This window comes from Puma concolor, chromosome D1 (genome assembly GCF_028749965.1).
Source record: "Puma concolor isolate L17-30 chromosome D1, mPumCon1.1.hap2, whole genome shotgun sequence".
Classification (NCBI taxonomy): Eukaryota; Metazoa; Chordata; class Mammalia; order Carnivora; family Felidae; genus Puma; species Puma concolor.
This window is the reverse complement of record NC_141676.1, coordinates 115,773,964-115,800,579: the sequence shown is the minus strand read 5'-3', so window position 1 is coordinate 115,800,579 and position 26,616 is coordinate 115,773,964. Positions and strand designations below refer to the sequence as shown.

Below are 26,616 nucleotides of genomic sequence, written 5' to 3'. Positions count from 1 at the left end.
TTATGGTTAACGTTTAGGAACGTAAGGAGAAAAATACTACATTAGAAAAAAACTATTAATGTCATTTCATATACTAACAAGCTAAAGAAGGAAATACTTAGGAACATTTCAACAGATGCACAAAAAGCATCTTATTTACTATGTAAGTAGAAAACTAGAAACAAAAAGAAACTTCCTCAATGGGATAGAAAAGTGTTTATCCTTTTACCTGGAAACACTTGAAAAGCATTCCCTTTAAGATCTGGAACAATGCAAGACGCATGCTATCGTAATGTTCTACATAACACTGGAGGTTCAGGCCAATGTAATAAGACAGGAAAGAATACTAAGAAATACAAGGATTGGATGGAAAGAGATGAGATCATCACAATCGTTAAGTATTGTGATCATTTACACGAAGACTAAAAACCAACAGACTTTGAGAAATAATAAGAAAGTTCAATATTATAAGCCCAATGCACAAAAATCAGTAGCACCCCTCAATATCAGCCATAATAAAGTCCAGAAGATAGTAGACAATAAAATACCAAAACAACAACAACCAAACCGCAAAATATCAAGGACTTAAGAGACAAAAATTCACAGGCTCATTACAGAAGAAAATTTAAAACTCCAGCAAAGGGCATAAAGAAAGAGTTGAATTAATAGTGAGATGAATCGTCTTCAATATTTAAAGGTAACAATTTTTCCCTAATTTAATGCTGTTTCAAGCAAAGTCACGGTCACCTTTGGGGAGATCCTGCCCTGCTCATATTTGGAATGAGTCCTCCACTGAGTGAGTCTTGGTAGAAGGCAGGAACCCCTCTGTGGAAGTGGAAGAAGGGCCAGACACCCCTTCTTGCTCTTTGGAAACTAGCATATGAGTACGTGATCCGAGCTCAGACATGAAATTCTCTTTCTCAGGGTTCTGAATCCTGAGTGGTGCAGGGATGCGGGGAGGGTTCAGAGGACTTTTCACTGTGGCAGCCTCCATGTTGGCATCCCAGCAGGTGCTCCCTTCTATCTGTCTGTCCTGCTGCCACCTGCTCTTCCTTGGTTCACACCCAGATTTTGAGCCTGTTTCTCTGGGCCTTTTCCCAAGATCTCCGGTGAACTCCGATGTCTTCTGCAGTAAATTCATTTCTACATTACATCAGATAGAACCAGTTTCTGTTGCTTGTAATCAAGAACCTGGAGCTGGGAACCTTGCCAAAATATTTCTGATCTTCATGTGGAAGAATTCAAGTCTGTGAATAACTAAGACCAGGAGTTGGCAAACTTTTTCTGTAACAAATACTAACCATTTCAAGCTTTGGTGGCTGGATGCAACTACTCAACTCTACTGTCACGGGGCTCAAAAGGAGCCATTGGCAGTATGTAAGCAAATGGGCATGGTTGTGTTCCAATAAAACTTTAATGACAAATAGTTGGTGGGCAGAGTTTGGCCCAGGGGCTGTAGTTCCCTGATATCTGATTAAGACAGTCATAAAGAGGTACCTGGGTGGCTCAGTTGGTTAAGCATCCAACTTCAACTCAGGTCATGATCTCGTGGTTCATGGGTTCGAACCCCACGTTGGGCTCTGTGCTGACAGGTCAGAGCCTGGAGCCTGCTTTGGATTCCGTGTCTCCTTCTCTCTCTGCCCTCTCCCACTTGTGCTCTGTCTCTCAAAAATGAATACATTGTTAAAAATTTTTTTTAAATAAAAATAAATTAAAAAAATAAAAAAGTCCTGAAAAAGAAAAGAGGAGACAGACTCACCCTACTAACCAGTCAGACACATCACCCAGCCATAGGAAAAATAATGCGGTAACAGTATGGAAACATACAAACAGCTCACGGAACAGAACAGAACCCAGAAACAGGCCTATGAGAGTTTGGGTTACTTAAACGTTTTGTAGGAAAAATTGGTTCACTATATGGAAAAAGATAAATTAGGTCCCTACTTCAGGAAAAATATAAAAATAAGCTCAAAATGTAGGTACAAAGTGGGGCGCCTGAGTGGCTCAGTCGGTTGTGTCTGACTCTTGATTTTAGCTCCGGTCATGATCTCACAGTTTGTGGGACCGAACCCTGTGTCAGCCTCAGCACTGACAGCACAGAGCCTGCTTGGGGTTCTTTCTCCCTCTTTGCCCCTCTCCGGTTCATGCTCCCTCTCTCTCAAAATAAAACAAAATAAAATAAAATAAAATAAATAAGTATGTACATACATACATACACATGTACATAAATAAAAATAAGCTAAATACAGTAGAATAAAATTGCTAGAAGAAAATATGAAATATCTTCAGGACTTCGGGGTACAGGAGGATTATGATTGCTAGGCCACTATTAAACTATTTTGCATTCTCAGCGGACACATCAGCAGAGAAAGTGGTTGTTTTATTAGGGCTAGTTAACCTTGAGCTGAAATCCGTGGGGTTAACTCAGGTGAGCACAGCCTTATTCAAAGACCAGAACACAGGAGGTAAACCATTCACTGGGCTGTGGAAAGAAAGGAAAGCCAGGCTGCATAAGGAATGGGTGCTTTTTGTGTGGACAACAATGATGGCCAACCCTGAAGGGACAGTATTTGGAACCAAAAGCAATCCAAGGCTCCGATAATTCTATAAATACTATGGCTTTCAGGCCCAAGAAAGGGACAAGCAAGACAGAAAGTAGATCCTTACCATTATCTTACTGGAGAGGCAATAACAAAGACTGGAAACACACAGCCATGGCTTCAACCCCAAGTGTCATCACAGAGAAGCTGTGAGGGTTCCCTCTTCTATGAAATGGGTGAAATACTACCCTCATTTCAGGGTTGCTGTGATTCCTGGAACCTAAGCAGGTAAGGTGGACAGAGATGGTTACACAGTCTTTGTCATACCCTCCTGTTGAGAAGTGGACTTTGTTTTGCCTCACATTGAATCCGGGCTGCCTGGCATGATGCGACAGGGCAGAAGTGATGCTTCTGCACCCTGCTTCTTGGAATCCGTAGGTTTGGGCATCGGCCACGGTGTAAAGAGGCCATTTGGAGAGAGAAAGAGGTACTATCCCTCCAGCCATCTGTGCCAAGGCACCAGACCTGTGAATGAAGCAATCTTGGACATTCGAGCCCAGCCACTTCCTGAGGAGACCCTGATCAAGGCCCCCAGGACCATCGAGTCCATCCACAGATTTATGAGTGAGAATAAATGGTTGTAGTAGTTTCAAGACATTAGGTTTGGGGTTTATTTGCTAGATAGCCATGGACAGCCAAGAGGAAAATTAAGCAACTATTAAGCACCAGAGTGCTTGGAATATGGACTATCCCAAATCATTATTCCAAGCTTTCACATGGTGGCAATTTTGCCAGTGAGCCCAGGAAATGGGGTATCATTCAGGAAAAAGTCTATTTCTATTCAATGCTTTTCCAGACCACTCATTTATATATCAGTTAATTAATTTCTTCTTTCAACAAATGTTAAATGGGTGCCTACTCTATGTCATATGCTCTTTTATTTTTTTTATTTTTTTTTATTTTTTAATTTTTTTTTTCAACGTTTTTTATTTATTTTTGGGACAGAGAGAGACAGAGCATGAACGGGGGAGGGGCAGAGAGAGAGGGAGACACAGAATCGGAAACAGGCTCCAGGCTCTGAGCCGTCAGCCCAGAGCCTGACGCGGGGCTCGAACTCACGGACCGCGAGATCGTGACCTGGCTGAAGTCGGACGCTTAACCGACTGCGCCACCCAGGCGCCCCATATGCTCTTTTAGATACTGAACAAAACAGATAAATTCCCTGTCTGAAAGTAATTAACACGATACCCTTTAGTCTTTGTTGGCGATGTGACAGTTATTTAGATAATCAGAATAATAAGGTTTAGCTAAAAAGGCTATATTTGTCTGATCTGGATATGTAAGAAATGGCGTTCAAAGGAAATTTATCCTAGTAAATTATAATGAATATCTTTCTAAGTATTAATACTTAAGCTGAATGGAAACCATTTAGCTATTTCAGATTTAAAGTACTCTGTATTCTGCCTATCATTCTCAATTTATATCATCATCTCCTGAAAGATATCTAAAATGAAAATTTTAATTGAGCAAGTTAACTCAAATTAATATTCATTAATGCATTCAACCATTCGACAAATATTTATTAGATGACTTCTATGCCAGTGATAATGCTAATCACTAAGTTTCTAATTCTGAACAGTTCAGACATAGACACTGTCTTTTCTGCCCAGAACTCCACCGTTCCTACCAATGTCACAGAAGCTTAAAGAAGTATTAGATTGAGCATGGTGTCTGTACTAGAATGATTCCATAGGTTAAGAAGTTGTGGTCTAGGTACTTTGAGGTGGATTCTTCCCTGTGTGTGATCTAGTTACAGGTAAACTGAGGAAGTAGAGTAAGTGTTAAGTTCAAACAGAACTTCAACCCATTATGTAAGGTTCTCAACTTTTCTATAGAGTTGCTTGTTTTTATTCGGGGCTAGGCAAGTTTGCTAATCTGAGAGGCAAGAGAAAGAAGCCTGTCAAATGCAACTGAATAAGCTGAGGTTGTTCTCAAGGTCTCTTCCAGGCGAATGTGTAACCCATACACCTGCATACAGAACAAACTCAACAGTCATCATCATCCAAGTCAGAGACAGCAAGTCCACCATTACTTTGTAATCAGGGACAGTCTCTGGTCCTGGGTTCCAAAGTCTAGAATCCTCAGGAAAATGCCTCAGCAAAAGACAGCAGGGATAAAACCCTGTGCTGTTCCCTCAACTTGGACCTATCACCCTTTGGTAATCATGACACCGTGTTTCTCCTCACCCACTGACATTGCCACAGATCACAGCTGTCCCTTAGCTGGAGCTCGGGCCAAAGTGCGGTTCACCGTCCTCTTCCCGCGTGCTGGTATTCAGAGTTACTCTTTCACACACGTAGAAAGATCAGTGAATAAGTGTCCAGGGTCATGTTGCACGACAGCCTTCCATACCTGAAGAAAATATAACATCTGTCCCCAAAGACACAGCCATGGTCACCACAGTCTATAGATTCATCTGTCTCCAGAACAGTAAAGCACCAACACTGAAAGAGAGGTGTTTGTTGGTTGGGGCATTGATGACTGGGCTGTGGTGGCAAAAAGGGTACAAACTAGGACTTACCTTTGCCGATCCTTACAACATTTAATTGCAGCAAGCGCACTTGTGTTAGAATGAAATCTCCAGTGTGAGTGGTAGATGGTTTCATAAGAGGAAGGATGACCCCATGTGGCAGTTTTAAAGCATAACCTCAATTTTTTTTGGCGCTTGGTGTATCAAGGTGGCATGCGTGTCCCCTGTCTTTACCCTGGGCGGGCTTGTGGTTGCTTTGACCAGCGGACTCCAGCACCCGTGACTTCCGAGGCTATCCAGCTCCTTGCTTGTGGGAACACCTGCCCTTCGAGCCCTGAACCACAGTGTGTGAAGTCCTATCACCTTCCCATCTCATGGTGGAGAGACCACGTGTATGCAATAGGGCTGACCATCTCTGCTGAGCCCTGATCTCCAGCCACCTGCAACAAGGTGGCAGACGTGTGAGTGAAGCCATCTCGGACCCTCACAAACAGCCCATCTGCCCCATGAGACCAAAGAATTACCCTGTGGAGACTCACCCAAATTCCTGATCCACAAGATCATGAAATGTAATAAAGTGACTGTTTAGGGTAGTATTTTAGTGCAGTGATAGGTTACTGAGATACCCCTTGTGTTAGTTGAGGTCCTCCAAAGAGCAGATGCCAGGACGACATTAGACATGCAAGATTTATCGCTGGGTATCCTTCCTGCATCTAGGAGGGATAAAGGGGACACAGCAGAGTGGTGGGGGTGGAGGAGGTGGGGAGTCTTCAGACTAGGATGCGGGTCTGGAGTCTGTGAAGTCTTGGTTACATCATCGTTGTGAGACAGTCTTGACCGGGCTGATGGGGACTCCCAAGCCTGTTAGAGACGTCCTACTTGTCCAGACTATTTTACAATCACACTGGAGTTTTGGACTTGCATGTGAGTTGTGGTACGCTAGAGTTTGTAGATGTAGCTCAGAAACACATTACACATCACACAGCCCTTTATGATGGCAATTAACATGGTGTGTTATAATAATTTCCTGAATGTCTGCTGTGTTCACCAGACGTGGAGATTCTGGACGGTATGTGTGTGTGTCTTTCACCTTTGTAGGCTTCTTCATCCCTAAGTTCCTGACTCAGTGAATGTTTGTTGAATGGCTGAGACTACTGATCAAAGTATGTTTTCGGTGTAGTCACAGAAAGGATTATGTAGTCATAATCCTTTGACTATGTATGTGAGGGCTCATTCTGGACTCTCTCTTCTATTCCACTAGTCTCTATGTCTCTCCTTATGCCAGTAGCATCCGGTTTTGATTACTGTAGCTTTGTAGTGATTTTGAAATCAGGAATTTTCCAGCTCTGTTCTTCTTTCTCAGGATTGTTTTGGCTATTCAGGGTCCCTTGAAATTCCATATGAATTTTAGCATAAGCTTTCCTCTTTCTGCATTAAATCTGTAGATCACTTTGGGTGGACAATCTTAAGTCCTCCAGTCCATGAACATGGGATCTCCCCACTAATTTGTCTTCTTTGACGTCTTTCAGAAATGTTTTATGGTTTTTAGCGTACAAGTCTTTCGCCTCCTTTGTTAATTCCCAAGTATGTTTTTCTTTTTGATCGAATTGTTAACGGAATTGTTGTCTTAATTTCCTTTTCGGGTTGCTTATTGTTCATGTGCAGAAATGCAACCGACTTTTGCTTGTAGACTTTGTATCCTGCTACCTTGCTGGATTTATTAGTTCATTATTATTAATTATCGAGTGTGTGTGTGTGCACGTGCACACGTGTAATCTTTAGGGTTTTTTACGTGTAAGATCTTATCATCTGTGAACAGAGATAGTTTTACTTCTTTCTTTTCATTCTGGATGTCTTCTATTTCTGTCTGTTGTCTACCTGCTGTGCTTAGGACTTCCGGGGCAATGTTGGGTAGCAGCGGCAAAAGAAGGCATCCCTGTCACGTTCCTGATCTTAGGGGGAAAGACTTAAGTCTTTCACCGCCGAGTATGATGTTTATTGTGGGTTTTTCATATTTTTATCATGTTGTAGGCGCTTCCTTCGATTCCTAGTGTGTTGAGTGTTTTTAAGATAAAAGGGTTTGAGTTTTGTCAAATGCCTGTCCACATCAATTGAGACGATTATGGGCTTTTCCCCCTTGTTCCGTTAATGTGGTGTATGACACTGATCGATTTGCATATCACTGTATCATGTTTGCATCCCAGGAATAAGTCCTACCTGCTTGGCGTATAATCTTTTTCCTATGCTGCCGAATTTGGGTTGCTAATTTGGTTGAATTTGGTTGAGGATTTCTGCATCCATTTCATAAGGACTATTGGTCTGTAGTTTTCTTGTCCTGTTTTTGTCTAGCTTTGATACAAGGGTAATGTTGGCTTTATAGAATGAGTAAAGGAGTGTTCCTTTCTCTTTAAACTTTTGGAAAAGTTTGAGAAGAGGTGACTTCAGTTCTCCTTTAAATGTTTGTTGGATTCACTGGTGAAGCCTTCAGTCCTGGGCTTTCCTTTGTCAGGAGACTTTTGATTACTGATTTAATCTCCTTACTAATTATAGGTCTATTTAGGTTTTCTATTTCTTCATGATTTAATCTTGGTAGGTTTTGTGTTTCTAAGAATTTGTCCATTTAGTCTACGTTATCCAATTTCTTGGCATCTAATTGCTTACAGTGTTCTCTTATTTTTAAATTTTATTTCTGTAAAATCAGTAGCAATGTCCCCACGTTCATAGCCGATGTTTAGTAATTTGAGCCTCCTCTCTTTTTTTCCTCAGTCTATCCAGGTAAAAGTTTGTGAATTTTGTTGATTTAAAAAAAAATCCAGATTGTAATTTAATTTTTAATCTATAAGATTAAATTTTAATCTAGAATTGTTTTTCTAAACTGAAGACTTTCTTTTTTAGGACAGTTTTAAATTCACACCAAAATCAAGTGGAAGGTACGGCCATTTTCCACAGACCACCCCCCTTCTCTCACATGCGGAGAGCAACCCCGTTATCAGCAACCCCGTCGTGGGGACTCGATGGTGCCCCATGGGTATGTTAAGCTACTCTCACTTTTCTTTGACCCTTTTTCCTTTTCTTCCTCAGATTTGATCATTTCCATTGCCCTATTACCAAGTTTACTGATCCTTTCTTCTCGGAGAGTGCTTCTCCCACAGAAACACATTTCTGCGTGAGACTGTTTCGCGGTCTCTGTGCTGCAGAGTGGGCTGTGTGGACATCGGGAAAATGAGTTTCTGGGAGACGTCGGAAGGGACGGGGGTATAGACCTGAGGATAAGAAGTTGGGGTCTGGGGAGGTGGGCGGCCGGTGAGAAGCTACTGATGCTGGGGCAGGTGAAGGATTGAGGGAGGGGGATCACGTCCAATTTTGGGTGTGTTTGATGTCGCGGTCCTGGTGGGGAGTGAACCCCACTGTTGATGCATCTTCAGCATCTCTGGAGACTCACGGAGGTGCCGCTGGGAGTCAGGTTAAGAGAAGAGGATGGGACTGATGTCGGGTGGGCCCTGAGGAGCAGTTGTATCAGGAGAGATGCAGGGAAATTGGGTTGGGGGTAGGAATTCAGCCACAAGTGACTATGGGAGTGGAAATCCTTGGGAATTCACACATTTTGCGGGAAGACCTGGGCTCACCAGAAGACTCAGAGTGAGAGTAGGCCAAGACAATAAGGGAAACTTAGTGCGCCTTCGGGGCCACACGAGCGAATGAGAGGGGCTGGACCTCCCTCCTTGCCCACACAGTGATGGGGTGAGTGCAGCTGAAGACCCAGAATGATGTGGTGGGATTGCTGTTGGTCTGTTTGCTTGTTTCAGTCTTTGATCTCGCTGTACAGAGTACTTCCTGGGAGAAATCTTTTACCATGGAATACAAACTTTATTTATCTGTGTATTTAACATTTATTAATATCTACCAAGTGCAAGTTGCTCGAGGAAAGTCATCAATGAATGAGACACTCAGGCCACAAGGGGGCTCATCCCCAGAAGGAGAGAGAGGGAGAGAGAGAGAGACACGTGAAAACCAACCACGATACAGGCAAGAGCCAAGTCAGTGCTCAGAGACATTCAAGGACTGTGTGCATTAGTTCTGGTTGGAGAAGAGCTACAAGGAATCCCATGAATGAACGTGTGCTCTCCCCGAAGTTCCTACTTCTTTCTTGATTTACTTCTCTTTCCTGTTCAGAGAGAAAATAGGAACATCTCACCTGGTATAAAACACATAAAACCCATCCTAGGACCCTAAGAACAGAAGATGTGTTGCAGAAAGTACAGCGTATCATTCATGTGGCTGGTTTTCTGTGTCTGCAACAAAGGTTCTGAAGAACAATCTCAGAAGGCTAAGAAGGTGGTGCTGGGCTGAGGGGCAGGCCTTGGGGGCCGATGTGTCCCCTCCCTGTCTCTGCTGGTGTCACCACCGTGTGGTCTTGGATATGATTCCACTTAATCTCTCTCAGTGCTAGATCAAGTGCACGAGGAGGACCCCAGCCGCTCATCAGATTGTTGCCTCAAATGAACTAATGCTCGTGAAATGCTGGGTATGCTAAATGCTAGATTTATTTTTATTATTCTGAAAAGAACATCGAGAATTTCACATCCATGAGGTTAATCATATTCTTTTGAGTTTATATTTTCTGTGCGTATGACTTCTTGGATTAATGAACTCACTCCATTTAAAACCTGTATAATTAAGTCTTGCTTTCATTTGTCCAAAAGTGACCTCTTTCCAATTTTGACTCAGGGACACCTCAGTGTCTAACATGTAAGAATTTAATGCCTTGGTCTGTCTTCTTCTGAAATCTAATCTGTCCCTTTTTTGTTCCCTTTCTACTTTTCTTAAGGTTCTAACACAATAACCCATGCCATTGAGTGCTCCATGAATCTCACAGGTGTATAAGGGGAGGCACCATTTTCTGTTTTGTTGGTGATAACTTTATCGACAGTTGTCAGTGGTTTATGAATTTTTCTGACAGCAGCAGCAATGTGAGCCAGAACTTTAAGGTACAGTTACATGGTATTTTCCAAAATGTGCTCTCTGCAGCACTGTTCTGTGAGGGCTCACTCGAGCATTGCGTTAAAAGGATTCTCCCTTAGGAAGTGCTGAGTTTAACAAGCACAGGAGGGACTCCTGAATATCCTGTGCACCTGAAATACAGTAGGTTGTGTTTCCTGAACTGGTTTTTCCATAGGGAATTGTCTTGTAGGACTACTTAGTGTTCTGGGAACACAGTTTAGGAAATGCCGATTGATAGTACGTTGTAGGTGCCACTGAGAGCTTAAATGCACTTTATTCTAGGGGTAATTTTCTCCTGAGGACATCACCCCATCTGATGGAAGCATTTTTATGGCTTCTCTGATCTTTCAGACCCTTAGGCAGCTAGGGAGGAAGATGCTCTATTCCTCAGGGTGTCCCCTCAGGGGGACACTCTATGAAAGTATCTGAACTGAGCTAGAAAGAACAGCGAGTGGCAGCTTGGAGGGGGGGGAAAACACCTTAGTAGTGTCATTTTCAGGATTTTACTAAACGATACCATGTTACTGAAAACTTGAAATCAATGATCTCATCGTATGAAATAGCCTGGTTACCCTCGGAGTGTCTAAGTTCTTCAATTTCTTTCCTCAGTAGGCTTGAGATGTGAGGTGCAGGGTGTTTTTCTGTTTCCCAGGGTTTCCTGTTCAAGTCCTCCCCGAGCAGACAATGTGAAAGCCCCCTTATGGGAGATCATAAATATTACCATACAATTCCTGGATTTCTCTGATATCGCCCGGCGAGAGCTTGAAATTCTCAGAGTCCCTGGCTCCGTAGGTGGGGTACATGACAGAGTCGGGATCAGACGAATGTCTCAGGCCCAGAGAATGGCCAAGTTCATGGGTTGCAACAGCCAGGAAGTTAATTCCTACGACAGAAGAGCGGCACATGTTAATGACAGAAGCAGCCATGTATATAGAGACATAAAAGATTCGTAACAGAAAACAGAAAACACCATCTGGGGAGGACTCGCAGGCGGGGATGGCTGAGAAGGACAGTCACAGGAGCTTCAGTGTCACCCCCTTGCTGCCATTGGAGAAATGACAGCTGTTCTGTCCCTGTGGCCCCCCCACCCTAGGTCACTTGGCAGTTTTCTGGAGGGAACGCAGAGGCATGTGGATGCGGGCTTGAGCCCCCCCGAGACGCGGACAGATGGACAGACACGTCAGTTCCTCCCCTGCTGCTCAGAGGCAATTGCTTCTGCTGTGTGGGGCTGTCACGGGTGTGAACCCCCCGGTACCTGGGGACAGGGGCTAGTCGCTCACAGATGGGGGTGCGGAGTGTCGGGAGAGGGAGGCTGCTATGAGGACGCCCACACTAAGGGCAGCATATCCAGGCGGCATCAGCTGTGTTCCATTGACTTCCTTGTCCTCCCGTCTGTCCTTCCTTCCTCACATTCACAGAGGGGCGGCCGCGGGTCGTTCGCAAAGGGGACGCAGTGGCCAGTGTCCCCGCATCAGGCACCTCCATGCTGTGACCTCCCTTCGCACAGGCCCGACCTCCCTCTCCAGGACGCTTGGCAGCCGTGTGATTTCGTGTAACATATTTACTTATGGAATCATCTCCACTTCATATCATTTACCCCAGAGATTTTCTCCATTAGTGTCCTGGGGGGGTCTGTGGTCTCCCATGACGGGCTGGGCCATGGCGTGGGCTCCTCTTGGACAGTGAACGATCTCAGAATGGTCTCCCGCTCCCAAGTATCACAGTCTCTGCTTCCCTTTCTCCTCCAGGAAAACAAACTTACTGCAGTGCCTGGGAGGTTCAGGCAGCTGAGTGTATATCTCTTGATTTTAGCTCAGGTCACGGGCTCATGGTTCGTGGGATCAAGCCCCACGTAGGGCTTTGTGCTGACAGCACGGAACCTGCTACAGATTCTCTCTCTTTCCTTCTCTTTCTCTCAAAATAAATAAATAAAACTGAAAAAAAGAGAGAGAGACTCAGAGTCCTTTTAAATGCTTTCTTTTCGTGGGGCGCCTGGGTGACTCAAGTCAGTTAAGCGTCAGACTCTTGACTTCGGCTCAGGTCATGATCTCATGGTTCATGAGTTTGAGCCTCTGCATCAGGCTCTGCACTGACTGCACAGAACCTGCTTCGGATTCTCTGTCTCTGTCTCTCTCTCTGTCTCTCAAAATTAAAAAAAAAAAAAAACCCTGAAAAACACCTTACTTTTGGGAAATATAAAGAACTCTAATTTATCAAATTATTAAGGTATCCCAAACACTATGCTAAGCGCTATATAAACATTATCTCATTTAATTTAAACAACAATCCCATGAGGTGGGAATTATTTATAGTACCATTTCATAGGTGGAAACTGAGACTCAGAGAAATCAAATAACTTGGCTAGAGACACACAGGGAGTGGCTGGTAGAGGCCCAGCAGGGTGAACCAGGTGTGGTTTGCACTCCCAGCTCCCATCCACACAGCATTATAAGCACGTGAAATGAAATAATGCATTTAGAGCACAGGGTACAGTCATCGGCAGCTAACGATGGGTCAATACTTATTACTGCTTAGAGCAGTGATCAAGTTCAGATGTTTGCAAGTACGTGCAGGGGAAGAGTGATGAGGTGCTGACCTAGACCCCTGCCGTCGGCCCAGCGCTCGTCCTCATCGAAGTGGGCGTCTCCTCCCAGGCCCGGCCCAGGTTCGTAGGCATGGGCCAGTGTGCCTCCTGGTCCGTCAAATGGGTAGAAGTCCCCGTGAGCTGAAACAAAGAGGGCGGTTGCCTTTAGTGACTGTGGTTGATACAGTGACAGCAGCTATGAAGCTCGGCCCCATCCACAAAGTCCACGTGGGGTTACCAGCAGGGCGGTGTGCGTGTTTATGGGTCTCAGGAACATTCTGTTTCAGAAAACCACTGCTCAGCCCCGATAACCATCCGAGACTGAAAGCTTGGCATGTGGGTGTCACATTTGGTCCTGGGCAGGATGGAGAATGGGTGGGGTATTACGTTTGGGAACTTACGTGTGTACCATTTAGTACCTTTTCCTTGAAAGCCTAGCTAGTTCTCTGTGGGCAGAACAGATGGTCTCTAAGAGAACCGTGCACCAGGTGTCAAAATGAATTTTGCCAGCGCTTTTATTTGTGATGTAGGGATGTTTGTTTTTGAATTGGTATAAGGCTGTATCCAGTTTATCCATTTCCTGAAAGCCCGGGAGCACCATGAGCAATGATTTCTTTCTGCAGTGTTCTCTTTGACGTTGTCAGTACTGTGCCGGAATTCAAATTTCAGCTACAGTCACAGCTCCCGGGCAGTTCAACATTAGGACAGACTAGAAAGAACAGTATTTTTCTCTAAATTGGCATCATAAAACAGTAGCCATTAACAGCCGTTTTTGTATATTTTTGAGAGAGAGAGAGAGAGAGCAAGCTTGCAAGTGGGGAGGGGCAGAGAGAGAGGGAGACACAGAATCTGAAGCAGGCTCCAGGCTCTGAGCTGTCAGCACAGAGCCCTATGTGGGGTTTGAACCCGTGAACTGTGAGATCATGACCTGAGCAAGCCAGACGCTTAACCAGCTGAGCCACCCAGGTGCCCTGACCGTCACTGTGTTCTAATAAATATTTATTTATAAAATCCTGGAACTGCCCAACAGAGAAAAAAAGGATAAAAATGTATTTACAAAAATGGATGGCAGGCCAGGTTCAGCTCATGGGCGATGCTTTGGCACCCCTCTGGTGGCTCTGGAGGCACCTGGGTGGTTTAATCTGTTAAGCGTCCAACTCGTGATTTCATCTCAGGTCACGATCTCAGGGTTCATGGGATTGAGCTCTGTGTGGGGCTCTGTGCTGACCGTTCTGAGCCTGCTTGGGATTCTCTCTCCTTCTCTCTCTGTCCCCCCCTCCCCCACTCATTCTCTCTCTCAAAATAAACTTATTAAACTTATTAAAAAATAGTGGCTCTACATTAACAAACTAGAAAAAGTACAGTGACATATATACATCATTATATATGTCTATATATAGATCATTATCTATTATATATGTCATACATATATCATATTGAAAGATCGTATGTATATAAAAGATGTTAAATCCTGAAAAGAGGAAGGTGCTGCTATAAATAACAAGCAAAACAGCACCCAGGAGTAGCCTGCGGGAACCCTCCTTACCTCCTCTTGCAAAGCCAATCACGATATCGGCAGTTCCCAGCAGAACTCTCCTGAAGGATAGTGGGATCTCTTTTCTCCACATATTCAAGGCCTTTGCCACTAAATGATCCACTGTGACACGTGGTAAGTCTCGAGTGTATGATATGATCCTGGTAGCAAAAAAGAAGACAACGTTTGACCTCCTAGGAAGAGGGTTTTACTGGTCTCTGCCCGAATGAACCGAAGGAAAACTAACCTGTAGGTGACCACTCTGGAAGTCCACTTTGGCCTGTTTCTGGATGGCAAGTCTTCTCCGGTGTCCGGAAGTCCGCATCTGGGCTGTTGCATTACCACTATCACGCGGGAGTCCAGCATTCCAGTCACGGGCAGGCGGAAGAACTTCTGCATTTCCTTGAGCTGGGCTCCGAAGCTGTCGGCATCCCTCGATTTGGCGTCAGATGGGTAAAATCTCTTGAGATACTCCTGTCGGAAAGAAGAAATTGTTCTCTTATCGTATTTACTGTCTTTTTCTTATGTCTCCGAGGTCTATCCATCATCTTTGCCTCTGGCTCCTGTGGACTCCAGCAGTGGTTTGAAGACAGAGTCCCATGGTCATTAAATGAAATAAATGTGCATTAATGAGATAAAAATTTAATATTGATAATGACACATAGTCATTCCATTTCGTGAGCAAAAGAGTCCATCCATTTTCCTTTTACCCCATTAGATGTTTTGAGGGGAGACCCACTGTACCCTTCAGAAACCACAGGCTGGCTTGTACTGGCCCATCAGGAAGAGCACCCCGTGTGTCCCCACGGGGCACAGCAGAGATGCTGTGGGGAGGTCTGAAGTCAGCAGCCATGCCTGAGATTCTGGCCCTCGCGGAGGTTAAAGGGTCTTTAAGTTTTAGTCCTGGGAAGGATATTGTGAAAGTATTTTGTTGAATGTGCATATTCTCTGGGGGAAGATAACAAAGCTCCTAACAGCTGAATGATGTGCTCGGGGTCACCTATTACATTAGTACCGGACTGGCCCTGTCCCCTCACTGCCCGTGCTGGGTTCTTTTCATTGCTAAAGCTCCAGCAGAGCCCACACCTCGAGGCTGCAGGACAGGGCAGGTCTGCCAGGTGTATTCCATGTACAGTTGGGGCCTTGGCACTTTCTTAAGGGACCCGAGTGTCTGGATAGGAGCATGGCAGTCCAGCAGCCTGAGTAGGAAAAAGTAAACAGTGAATGCAATAGCGCCAGCGGCTTCATGAGAGCTTGTACTGAGCACCTGTCACTGGCAGGGACAAGACCAGGGTCCTCACATACATTTAAACTCGAGCCACCCCAGGAAGTAGGGACAGCTTTGTCGTGATGAGTCATGGCTCAGAGAAGGAAATCAGCACAGGGTCACCCCATGAGGAACCAAAGGAGGCACATTTTGTTTTCTTTTTTCTTTTTCTTTTTTTAAAGTGTATTTATTTATTTTGATGGGGAGAGAGAGAGAGAGAGGGAGTGAGCAGGGGAGGGGCGGGGGACAGAGGATCTGAAGCGGGCTCCGTGCTGACAGCAGACAGCCTGACATGGGGCTCGAACCCATGAACCCTGAGATCATAACCTGAGCTGAAGTTGGACACTTAACTGACTAAGCCCCCCAGGTGCTCCGCAAAGAAGTCCTTTTATCCCTCCCTGAACTACAGGCTTTAGAAAGACACTCTTTTGGAAGAAATCTTTTTGCATCCTTGATAGGAATTTTCCTGCTTTCTCTGGTTTATTGGCAACCGGCGCACAAGTACAGGGGCTCAGTGTTCTTGCAAATGTACTGCTTCGGGGGAACCAGTAATATTAACCTTGTGAAATCGCTGCTTTGCAGGTAAAAAACAGTCAAATGTTAGGATTTTTGCACGGTACGGGGAGTTTCTCAAAGTCAGAGTTAACGTGAGACACAAGTAGACTTTTCTTATGCTTAAGTTTATGAACAGTACTCGGGAGGAAACAATACCGAAAATTAACTACTTATACTTATTAGTTTGCTTGTGAAGTAGTATATTGGAAAGACCATGGTTTTTGAACCAGCAAGACTTGCCCTTGACTCCTGTCGCTACCATGACCAAGTACGGGAATCCGCGTGACTTTCCGTCCGTGTCCTGGGATACAGCTGCACGTTCCTTGACACACAGCACAGTGCAGCCCGTATGATCAGAAATGGCCTGCACGACAGTTGGCATTGTTATCACTCACTTCTTCACTACAACAATCCCATGAGCCGAGTATCTGTGTCCCCCTTGGGCGAAGTCACCAGTGCGTGCCCGCCCGCCGTCCCCGTCGGCTTGTAAGCGGACAGCTGCCAACTCTACCCTTGTTTTCTGATTTCAAGCCACCACCAGAGTCCTTAAGAGTGACACTCAGCTCTCTATGGAAAGAATCTCCAGCCACAAGAAGTAATATCAACAACTTCAATTTGTTGAGGGGGCACCCCCGTGGGTCGACTGCACCGCTGTCCCCGGTTTGCACGGGGAATACCAGAGCTGACAGAAGGGCACTAACCTTCTCATGTCGTCTGTGTGGTGAGGGAGGAGGGGCGGGAGCGGGAGCCCAGTTTGGGCAGCACTCCCTGATTGAAACCCATATTTTGTACATAATCAGAAAAACTACCCCAACTGAAAAACGCGCTTCCGAGCGGCAGGGACATACCTGAGCCTGCTTCCACTGTGACTCACTGTGGCCGCCCGCCTCCCGGGGGAGCGGCAGGGCTGGGCTTTGGGGCAGCAGACACAGGACACACAGCACCACCAGCCGCATGGTCGCTCCGCATTCTCTGCCGGCCGCCGCAGAGATTTATATAGTTGTCAGCCCTGCATGTGGAAACCGGTGACTCATTTGAGTGTTTTCTTTCTTTTCGGTGTCTACAGAACTTTGGAAGCGTGTGTGAGTTTTCATTAATGGCAACAGGGAAGTTTTATGTCCTTATTGGCAGGAAGCCCACAATGTATTTGCCTTTTTTCAAAGGATCCCCCTTCCCCCCCCCGCCCCCCCGGCCGCCTTTGGTGTATAAATTTAACCATGAGAAAACATACTTTATTTGCCAAAATGAAATTGCTACTTAGACTCGTCTTTTCAACTTAAAATGTTGGGGAGCATCATTTAGGACTTACCGTAGCAGGATGCATCTTAAAAGAATTTTTTAAGAGTGTGAAATGCAAGGAAAATTACCAAAAAACATACAACTAATCAACTAATAATTAAGCAAATGTTCTTTAATAAACACCAAAGTCAAGGTTGGAGTCCAACTTCTTTATTTTTATCAAAGATGAAATGGAAGCCAAAAATGACAGATTAACTCACTTCCCCAAGGTCACAGGGTTACTTGCTAGTGGTCCTGACGGCCAGCCCAGAGCTGTTTCTATCACACCACCCATCAGCTCATTTTGTCATTATAGTAGACATTTCTTGGGAGAGCCCCATGGCTTTTGACTAGAATACATCATGGAAAACCCCTCAGATATGCTGGAGCTGAAAAATTTAATTCTTCAAACATCCCCCAAATCATCCGGAGGTTGGGTGTGGTGAGTCAGCAAAAGGAAACTTTCCAGATGAATAAATTAAGTTTTCAGGGCACCTGGGTGGCTCAGTTGGCTAAGGGTCTGACTCTCGATCTCAGCTCAGGTCTTGATCTCAGGGTCGTGAGTTCAAGCCCCATGCTGGGCTCTGCACTGGGCATGAAGCCTACTTAAAAAAAAAAAATTAAATACGCTGTCTTTATGTAGATGCGTTAATTCTGTGTCATCACAGTTCAACTATACTTGAGAACCTGGTGTCTTTAGTCAGTGTGTGGCATGTAATGGGTGCATAATATGTGGTTATAAAGATAAATATTTGCGTGTGGATTTGGATCAGCTAGTATGGGGATATGAGGTTTTCTGTGATCTTTGCTTGGAATTAAAGTTCAAAGCATTCCCTATATATTATATTTTCTATTTCTGTTTATTTTTAGTAATTCAAAGAGCATTTGAGGTTACAAATATTTTAAACAAATTTTAGTAACTCCCTTGAATACTCACTTTTGGGTTGCAAGAAAGATGTCTTTTCTTCTCTTGTTCCTTTGAATTATAATTTGTGAAAAAATGAACAAGTGGGATCAAGTCCCAGTCCCTGCCCAGAGTGTATGCTCTAGGGTAGGGGTGCAGGGAGGGAAGTACTCTTAAAACAGTGGGACAAACGCTTGCAGTAGGCAATGCTACCAGCCAGAGGGAGCAGCTAATCCTTCCCATGGGGACTGAGGATCAATCCATGCATTCGAGCTGGATTTGGGAGGGTAGCCATTGTAGGAAGAGCACATCGAAGGAAGAAGACAGCACGAAGAGCAAGCCGCCAGTGTTGCTGGAAGGTGAGTGGCTGGGAAGGGAGGGGGGTCCAGTTGTGAAGGGCCAGTCTTGCGTGCTAGGGGCTTCTGACTTTTTCCTAAATGGTGTCAAGGAACATTTCAGAGGAAGAAAGTGGCATTCTCAGATTTGTGATGTTGCAAGCAAATGTTGGTGGTTGTTCTGAGGATGGGCCGGGGACGACAGATGATTCTCCGTAGAGGGATATTAGAGAGGCGGAAAGGTCAAGAAAAAGTTATCCAATAATCCAGGTGAGAGAGGAAAGAAGAAGTCCTGAACCAGGACCGACTGCTGGGAGGAGAAGGAGGAAGGCGGTTCCAGATCCATCTGGAAGGTGGCACCGATGAAGAGAAAGCCAATCAAAAGCCGAGTTGCTGACTGGTGGCAGGAGTGAGGAAGAGAGAATTAAAGACTGATGGATTTAGTGGAGGGCAGTGCTGTCATTACAGGACAAGGCTTTCGGGAGAAAGAACAAGAAGTAAATTTTTCAAGGGAAGCAGGGACTTGGCTGTGGTTAAGCAATGACATCAATTTTGGATATTGAGTTTGGGTGTCTTCAGTGGGAACCTCACATCTGGAGCTCATGGGGGTGATCTGGTCTGCAGATATAGGTTGTGAGTGACTTATTTCAAAAGAAGGAAAACCATGCACTTTTTAGTATAGTAAAATTTGCGTAATATAAAATTTGCCATCTTAACCATTTTTTAAAATTTTATTCTTTATTTTTTAAAATTTACATCTAAATTAGTTAGCATATAGTGCAGCAATGATTTCAGGAGTAGATTCCTTAATGCCCCTTCCCCATTTAGCCCATCCCTCCTCCCACAACCCCTCCAGTAACCCTCAGTTTGTTCTCCATATTTCTGAGTCTCTTCTGTTTTGCCCCCCTCCCTGTTTTTATATCCTTTTTGCTTCCCTTCCCTTATGTTCATCTGTTTTGTCTCTTAAAGTCCTCATATGAGTGAAGTCATATGATATTTGTCTTTTTTGACTGATTTCGCTTAGCATAATACCCTCCAGTTCCATCCATGTAGTTGCAAATGGCAAGATTTCATTCTTTTTGATTGCCGGGTAATACTCCATTGTTTATATACCACATCTTCTTTATCCATTCATCCATCGATGGACATTTGGGCTTTTTCTATACTTTGGCTATTGTCGATAGTGCTGCTATAAACATGGGGGTGCATGTGTCCCTTCAAAACAGCACACCTGTATCCCTTGGATAAATGCCTACTAGTGCAATTGCTGGGTCGTAGGGTAGTTCTATTTTTAGTTTTTTGAGGACCCTCCATACTGTTTTCCAGAGTGGCTGCACCAGCTTGCATTCCCGCCAACAATGCAAAAGAGATCCTCTTTCTCCGCATCCTCGCCAACGTCTGTTGTTGCCTGAGTTGTTAATGTTAGCCATTCTGACAGGTGTGAGGTGGTATCTCCTTGTGGTTTTGATTTGTATTTCCCTGATGATGAGTGACGTGGAGCATTTTTTCATGTGTCGGTTGGCCATCTGGATGTCTTCTTTGGAGAAGCGTCTTTTCATGTCTTTTGCCCATTTCTTCACGGGATTATTTGTTTTTTGGGTGTTGAGTTTGATAAATTCTTTGTAGATTTTGGATACTAACCCTTTATCTGATATGTCATTTGCAAATATCTTCTCCCATTCTGTCGGTTGCCTTTCAGTTTTGCTGATTGGCCATCTTAACCATTTTAAGGGTGCAGTTCACTGCACTAAGTCCGTTCACTATATTTTATGATCATCACCAATATCTACTTCCAGAACCACTTCGTCATCCCAAGCAGAAATTCTATACCATTCATATGATAAGTCTCTGCTTCCCCATCTTCCTAGCCCCTGGTGATCTCTGAATATGACTATTCCAGGCAACTCGTACAAGAGTGTTCATCTCATGGTGGTCCTATTTTTTAAATTTATTTTTTATTTTATATATATATATATATATATATATATATATATATAGAAAGAGAGCATGAACAAGAGAGAGAGGGACAGAGAGAGAGGGAGAAAGAGAGACAGAGAATCCCAAGCAGGCTCCATGCTCAGCGTGGAGCCCAACACGGGGCTCGATCCCATGACCCTGGGATCATGGCCTGAGCCGAAATCAAGAGTCAGATGCTCTGCCCACTGAGTCGCGGTTGTCCACTCTCATTTGCATTATTTCCTTCAGCACAATGTCTTCTAGGTTCATCCACGTTGTAGCTGGTGTCAGAACTTCCTTTTTATGGCTGCATAATATCCCATCCTATGAATGTATCACATTTTATTTATCAATGTATCTGTCAACATCTTGGGTTGCTTCCTGCTTGGCTGTTATAAGCAATTGTGCAATGATCTTCAGCATACACATATCTGTTTGAATCCCTGCTTTCAATCAGTTCAGGCATGTACCTGTGAAAGGGACTGCGGAGACGACACCAAACCATTTTCTACAGAGACGGCACATTTTGCATTCCAAGCTCTCCACATCCTCACCAGCATTTGTTATTTTCTGGGTTTACAAACTTGTCTTTTTGAAAACCACAAACTGGTATCTCTTTATGGTTTTGATTTGTATTTCTTTTTTTTTCAACGTTTATTTATTTTTGGGACAGAGAGAGACAGAGCATGAACAGGGGAGGGGCAGAGAGAGAGGGAGACACAGAATCGGAAACAGGCTCCAGGCTCTGAGCCATCAGCCCAGAGCCCGACGCGGGGCTCGAACTCACAGACCGCGAGATCGCGACCTGGCTGAAGTCGGACGCTTAACCGACTGCGCCACCCAGGCGCCCCTGATTTGTATTTCTAATGACTGATGAATGACGTTGAGCATCTTTTTATGTGCTTGTGGTCCATTTGTAAGTCTTCCTTAGATGGTTATCTATTCAAGCTTTTTGACCATATTTTTAATTGGGTTGTCTTTTTGTTGTTGAGCTGTAGGACTTCTTTGTATATTGTGGATGTTATGCCATTATTAGATGTGTGATTTGCAAGTATTCTCCTCCTCTCTGTAGGTTGTCTTTTCACATTCTTGATATTGTCCTTTGATGCCCTTGTATCCAAAAATCCACCACCACGTCCAAAGTTGTGAAGACTCTTGCCTATGTTTTAAGAGTTTTATGGTTTTAGCTCTAATATGTAGGTCATTGATCCACATGCTTTACAATTTTTTTCTTTTCTTAAAGTTTTTATTTTAGGGGTGCCTGGGTGGCTCAGTTGGTTAAGTGTCCGACTTCGGCTCAGGTCACGATCTTGCGGTTTGTGAGTTCGAGCCCCACATCGGGCTCTGAGCTGACAGCTCGGAGCCTGGAGCCTGCTTCGGATTCTGTGTGTCTCCCTCTCTCTGCCCCTCCCCTGCTCATGGTCTGCTTCTCTGTCGATAATAAATGAATTAAAAAAAATTTTTTTTTAAGTTTTTATTTTAATTCTAGTTAGTTAACATGCATATAATTACCATATTTGTTTCTGGTGTTCAATGTAGGGATTCAACCCTTCCACACATCACCCCATGTTCCTCACAAGGAGTACTCCCTTAATCCCCATCATCTGTTTCACCCATCTCCCCACCCACCAGTCTGGTGACCATCAGTGTGTTCTCTGTAGTTCAGAGTCTATTTAAGAGGCACCTGGTTGGCTCAGTCGGTTAGGCGTTGGACTCCTGATCTCAGCTCGGGTCTTGACTTCAGGTTTGTGAGTTCAAGCCCCACAGTAGGTTCCAGGAAGGGGGTGGAGCCTTCTTAAAAAAAGTCTGTTTCTTGGTTTGTCTCTTTCTTTTCCCCCCACTATGTTCATCTGTTTTGTTCCTTAAGTTCTACCTATGAGTGAAAGCCTATGGTATTTGTCTTTCTCTGACTGACTCATTTCACTTACTTTCTAGCTTATCTAACTTCATCTAAGTTGTTGCAAATGCCAAGATCTCATTCTTTGGGTGGCTGAGTAATACTCCATTGTGTATATATCCCACATCTTCTTTATCTGTTTATTTATGGAAGGACATTTGGGTGGCTTCCAGACCTTGGATTGTGGATCCAGATTTATCCTGGACAAATAGAGGGGTGCAGGTACCCCTTTGAATCAGTATTTTTGTATCCTTTGGGTAAATACCTAGTAGTGCAATTGCTGGGTCGTAGGGTAGCTCTATTTTTAATTTTTTGAGGAACCTCCATCCTGTTTTCCAGAGTGGCTGCACCAGTTTGCATTCCCACCAGCAGTGCATGAGGGTTCCCCTTTCTCTGCATCCTTGCCAACATCCATTGTTTCCTGAGTGGTTGATTTTAGCCGTTCTGACCCTGACCGGTGTGCATGGGCTTTCCTTTTCACACCCCTGCTGTCCTCCTGCTGTGGTGTGATTTTCTGCTTTGATGCTCCGACCAGACTGACTTCTCAGATTACAGGTGGTCATTCAGTCCTGGTCAGTTTCCTCGTGTCTGTGACAATGGAGTAATCCGTCTGTGCCTCAGACTTGTTACCTAAAAAGCAGGGATGGTGGCTTCCTCATGTGGTTGTAGTGGGGACAGAGTGAGGGGATTAAGTGTATGAGCGTGGGAAGAGCTTTATAACTGCTAGGTAGGATCATTGTCACCGTCCTTACCTACGGGGAGTTTTTATGTCCTGTGACACCCTTTTTCCTCCACCTCTATGAACTCAGCAGGATCATCAGATAATTAGGTTTAAAAAAGAAATAGAAGGTTTAAGTGGTTTTGTTAAAAAATTTGATGCTGAAAACGCCGATGTTTTCTGAGACACAAGAAAGTAACCATTTTAAATATTACGCCGATGTTTTCTGAGACACAAGAAAGTAACTATTTTAAATATTACGCCGATGTTTTCTGAGACACAAGAAAGTAACTATTTTAAATATTACAGTGTGGCGAGTTATAATAACCAACTAATGAAATTGTCTTGGGGCACCTGGGTGGCTCAGTAGGTTAAGCGTCTAATTTCAGCTCAGGTCATGATCTCACAGTTCATGAGTTCTAGCCCCACGTTGGACTTTGTGCTGACAGCTCAGAGCCTGGAGCCTGCTTCAGATTCTGTGTCTCCCTCTCTGTCTGCCCTTACCCTGCTTTTGCTCTGTCTCTCTCTCTCTCTCTCTCTCTCTCTCTCTCTCTCAAAAATAAACATTAAAAACAAAAGACATCGTCTTATCATAGATGGTGTTGAGTTTAAATAAGGAAAGCATTTGTGTTATTTGTCAATGAAATCTCTAGGTGCACGGTCTGAACAACGAAACATCCAGAAGAAACAGTCACAGAGATAGAGAGTAAATCAGATGCCAGGACAAGGGACACAAGTTTAATTTCAGATTCAGGAAACACTCGTGTGCAGGGCGTGGTGGGGTTCTGCAGAGCAGGAAGGCACTGTGGCACCTCAGTGGGTGCAGCTGCGGGCGCGGGGCTCCTGCTGTGCCTGGGTGACAAGTGACCGCACAAGGGGCCATGCAAGCCTGTTCTGAATGCCATGTGTGCTGCTGTGGGAGCACCGCCTCTCTGTGAGGTCGCCGGGCCCGGAGGCCCACGCATCGGCTGACAGAAAGTTCTAGAACTGGGAAACAGGAGAGGCAGGAGGTGCTGAGTGACTGCAGCCTCTGCCCTTCCTCTCTACCCCTTCCTTTCATCTCAGACCGGAGCCCGCAGAGATGGGGACCTGGCCTAACCAAGCCCGGCTCCCTGCTTGTGCAAGGCGGTCCCCATCAGGGCCCATCTTCACAAGTGACACTTGTCCTCATCCAGCCCAGCCCTGCGGGAGGACGGAGCCACGCACCTGACCTCCTCGAGGGCCCCGGGTCTGCACAGCGATGGGAGGACGGGCAGCACCCGGCGTGGCCCAGCAGGTCACGTAGAACTCAGCGCTGACCTTCTTGTTCTTACAGAAACCCTCACCAGCCACGCCTTCTGCCTCCTGTCCTGCTGCTGAGTCTCCTGGCTTCCGCCCCGACACTGGGGTTTTACCTTATTCTGTGTTCCAAATTACGCACCTTCTAGTAACATCCACGCTGTCTTCTGTCCATCAAGGGCTTGGGGCCTCTCTCCCCTCAGGGACTCGCTCGTCGCGGTGTTTCTCTGGGCACACTTACTCGTGTCCAGCTGCCCCCCGGCCTCAGCAGGTGACGGGAGCCACCTGAGAGTGTCTGTGTGTCCGTGGGGAGACCCTGCCTGCACTTCTGTTGCTTCTGTGACTTTCAGAAATAGTAGCAAGTGACTTACCCCAGGTTGTGCCTAGAATGGCCCTGGATGTCGTGGGCGGGGGGCGGGGGGTTCCTTCTGGCTTCAGTCGGTTCCTCTGGGAGTATATGCCCTCCTCCGTCCTTCTTCTGCATGTTCGGGTCCACCTGGAAAATCCATTAGATGGGGTTTTAGAGCCCGAACGGCAACTGGGACTTCCTCCTGGGTCGTTTCACGTCTGGACCTTGACGTGTCTGTACAACTAACACTAGCACTAGTTTCCGAAGAAGCCGAGTGTCCCGGCCGGGGCTGTGCCCTCTGACCTGCCTGTGTCGGGGGGGGCCGGCCCCAGGGTAGCTCCTGGCTGGGCCGCACCTGCTGGGCTGTGCCCCTGCCCGAGGGGACACTGAGCCTGGGTTCGCCAGGGGCGTCTTCACTCGGCCTCTTCTGTGGTTGCGGCTGAGGGAACTGGCTGGTTTAAATCCAGATTGGAGCCGCTTCCACGACGGGCCACGGCCATGTCTCTCCCTTCCCTGCCACTGATTGTTCCTGCCTTTGGGTCTCCCCGCCTCTGCTGCCCCTCCCTCGTTCACTAGCTCTCAGGGGGTTCCTGGGGCCATCAGTGCCATTTTCACCTCCATTCATGGCCTCAGGTTACTTGCATTTTCTTTTCATTCTTTTTAAAGTTTTTATTTATTTTGGGAGAGGGAAAGAGAGCAGGGGAGGGACAGAGAGACAGAGGGAGAGAGAGAGAGAGAGAGGGAGAGGGAGAGGAAGAGGGGGAGAGAGAGAGAGAGAGAGAGAGAGAGAGAGAGAGAGAGAATCCCAAGCAGGCTCCACACTGTCAGCACAGAGCCTCACATGGGGCTTGAACTCATGAACGGGGATATCGTGACCTGAACCGAAATCAAGAGCTGACGCTAAATCGACTGAGCCCCCCAGGTGTCCTGGGTTACTTGCATTTCAGTCCTGGTCTCTCACTGAGGAGGGTCATTCCCTTTTGGAGAAACCACGGACGTGAGTGGATAGCGAGGGGCCCTGCCCGCCAGTCCTGCCTCCTTCACTCCTTGCTTCTGGGCCTCCGTCACCTGAGAAGAGGTTTGTAACTAGCTCCTTACTGCCTCCACCTGTGCTTCCCAAATCTCTCTGTTCAAGTTCCCCCGGGGGCTCTCAGGGGGCGGTCTGAAGTGGCCCACAGGAAGGGCCGTTTCTCTGAAGCTTTACGTTTCCTTTCATACCCGATGGTTTGGTTACACGCTCCCCGAGCCTCCATAGTCTACGCAGACGTAGGAACTGTATTTAGCGGTTTTTCCAAGAACAGAAAAGTGCAGGACTCGCACTGATGTGACCAGGAAACACAGTGTGGCAAAGGCACTCTGGGAAAGAAGACATCAGCGTTTTGCTTACTGGAGGGTTCCCTGGCGACTCCAACATGCAAATCTGTATCTGCATCTGTGATTGTAGATTCCTTTTTTGTATTTCCCCAACGTATCTGACCAAGGATTTCCTTGTAATTAATTGGGCATGTCTGAGCCGTGAGGTTCTGTGGAAGACGGGAAGGGTGAAAGTGTCCCGCTGACCAGTGCTATTTCTCTTCTAGACGTTCACAAGATGAGCGTCCCCCCCCCCCCCCCCCGCCGTGGGAGTGGGGTCACGCGCTCCCTTTTCTGGCTCAGCAGGTTTCCTTCATTTTTTCTTTCTTCTGAAGTCATTAAGTTCTCCTCAAACATGTCCTCAGTGTTTTGCTATTTGCTTCCTTATTTTGGACGCTGTTTCAGTCGAACTATCGTTTTGCTGCTCCCACGATGTGGTGACTTGGCAGGGATGCAGAACCGCGCCCAGAATTACAGCATGGTCCAGAGTTGCCGGGTCACTGCACCTGGTCTAGACCATTGCTTTGCCAACGGAATGCACCTGCTCTCGTTGACCTG

General features: G+C 45.6%; 1 protein-coding gene across 1 annotated transcript; it reads right to left on the bottom strand.

Annotated features, from left to right (window-relative positions):
• Positions 1 to 8,895: 8,895 nt before the first annotated feature.
• On the bottom strand, positions 8,896 to 16,962 carry MMP7 (matrix metallopeptidase 7). The gene is made up of 6 exons (XM_025928587.2): positions 16,839 to 16,962; positions 14,416 to 14,642; positions 14,181 to 14,329; positions 12,647 to 12,775; positions 10,772 to 10,933; positions 8,896 to 9,214 (listed from the first exon to the last, which is right to left on the bottom strand). Exons 1-6 carry the CDS (start codon positions 16,944 to 16,946, stop codon positions 9,186 to 9,188), a joined length of 804 nt encoding a protein of 267 aa, XP_025784372.2. The 5' UTR covers positions 16,947 to 16,962; the 3' UTR covers positions 8,896 to 9,185.
• Positions 16,963 to 26,616: the final 9,654 nt, after the last annotated feature.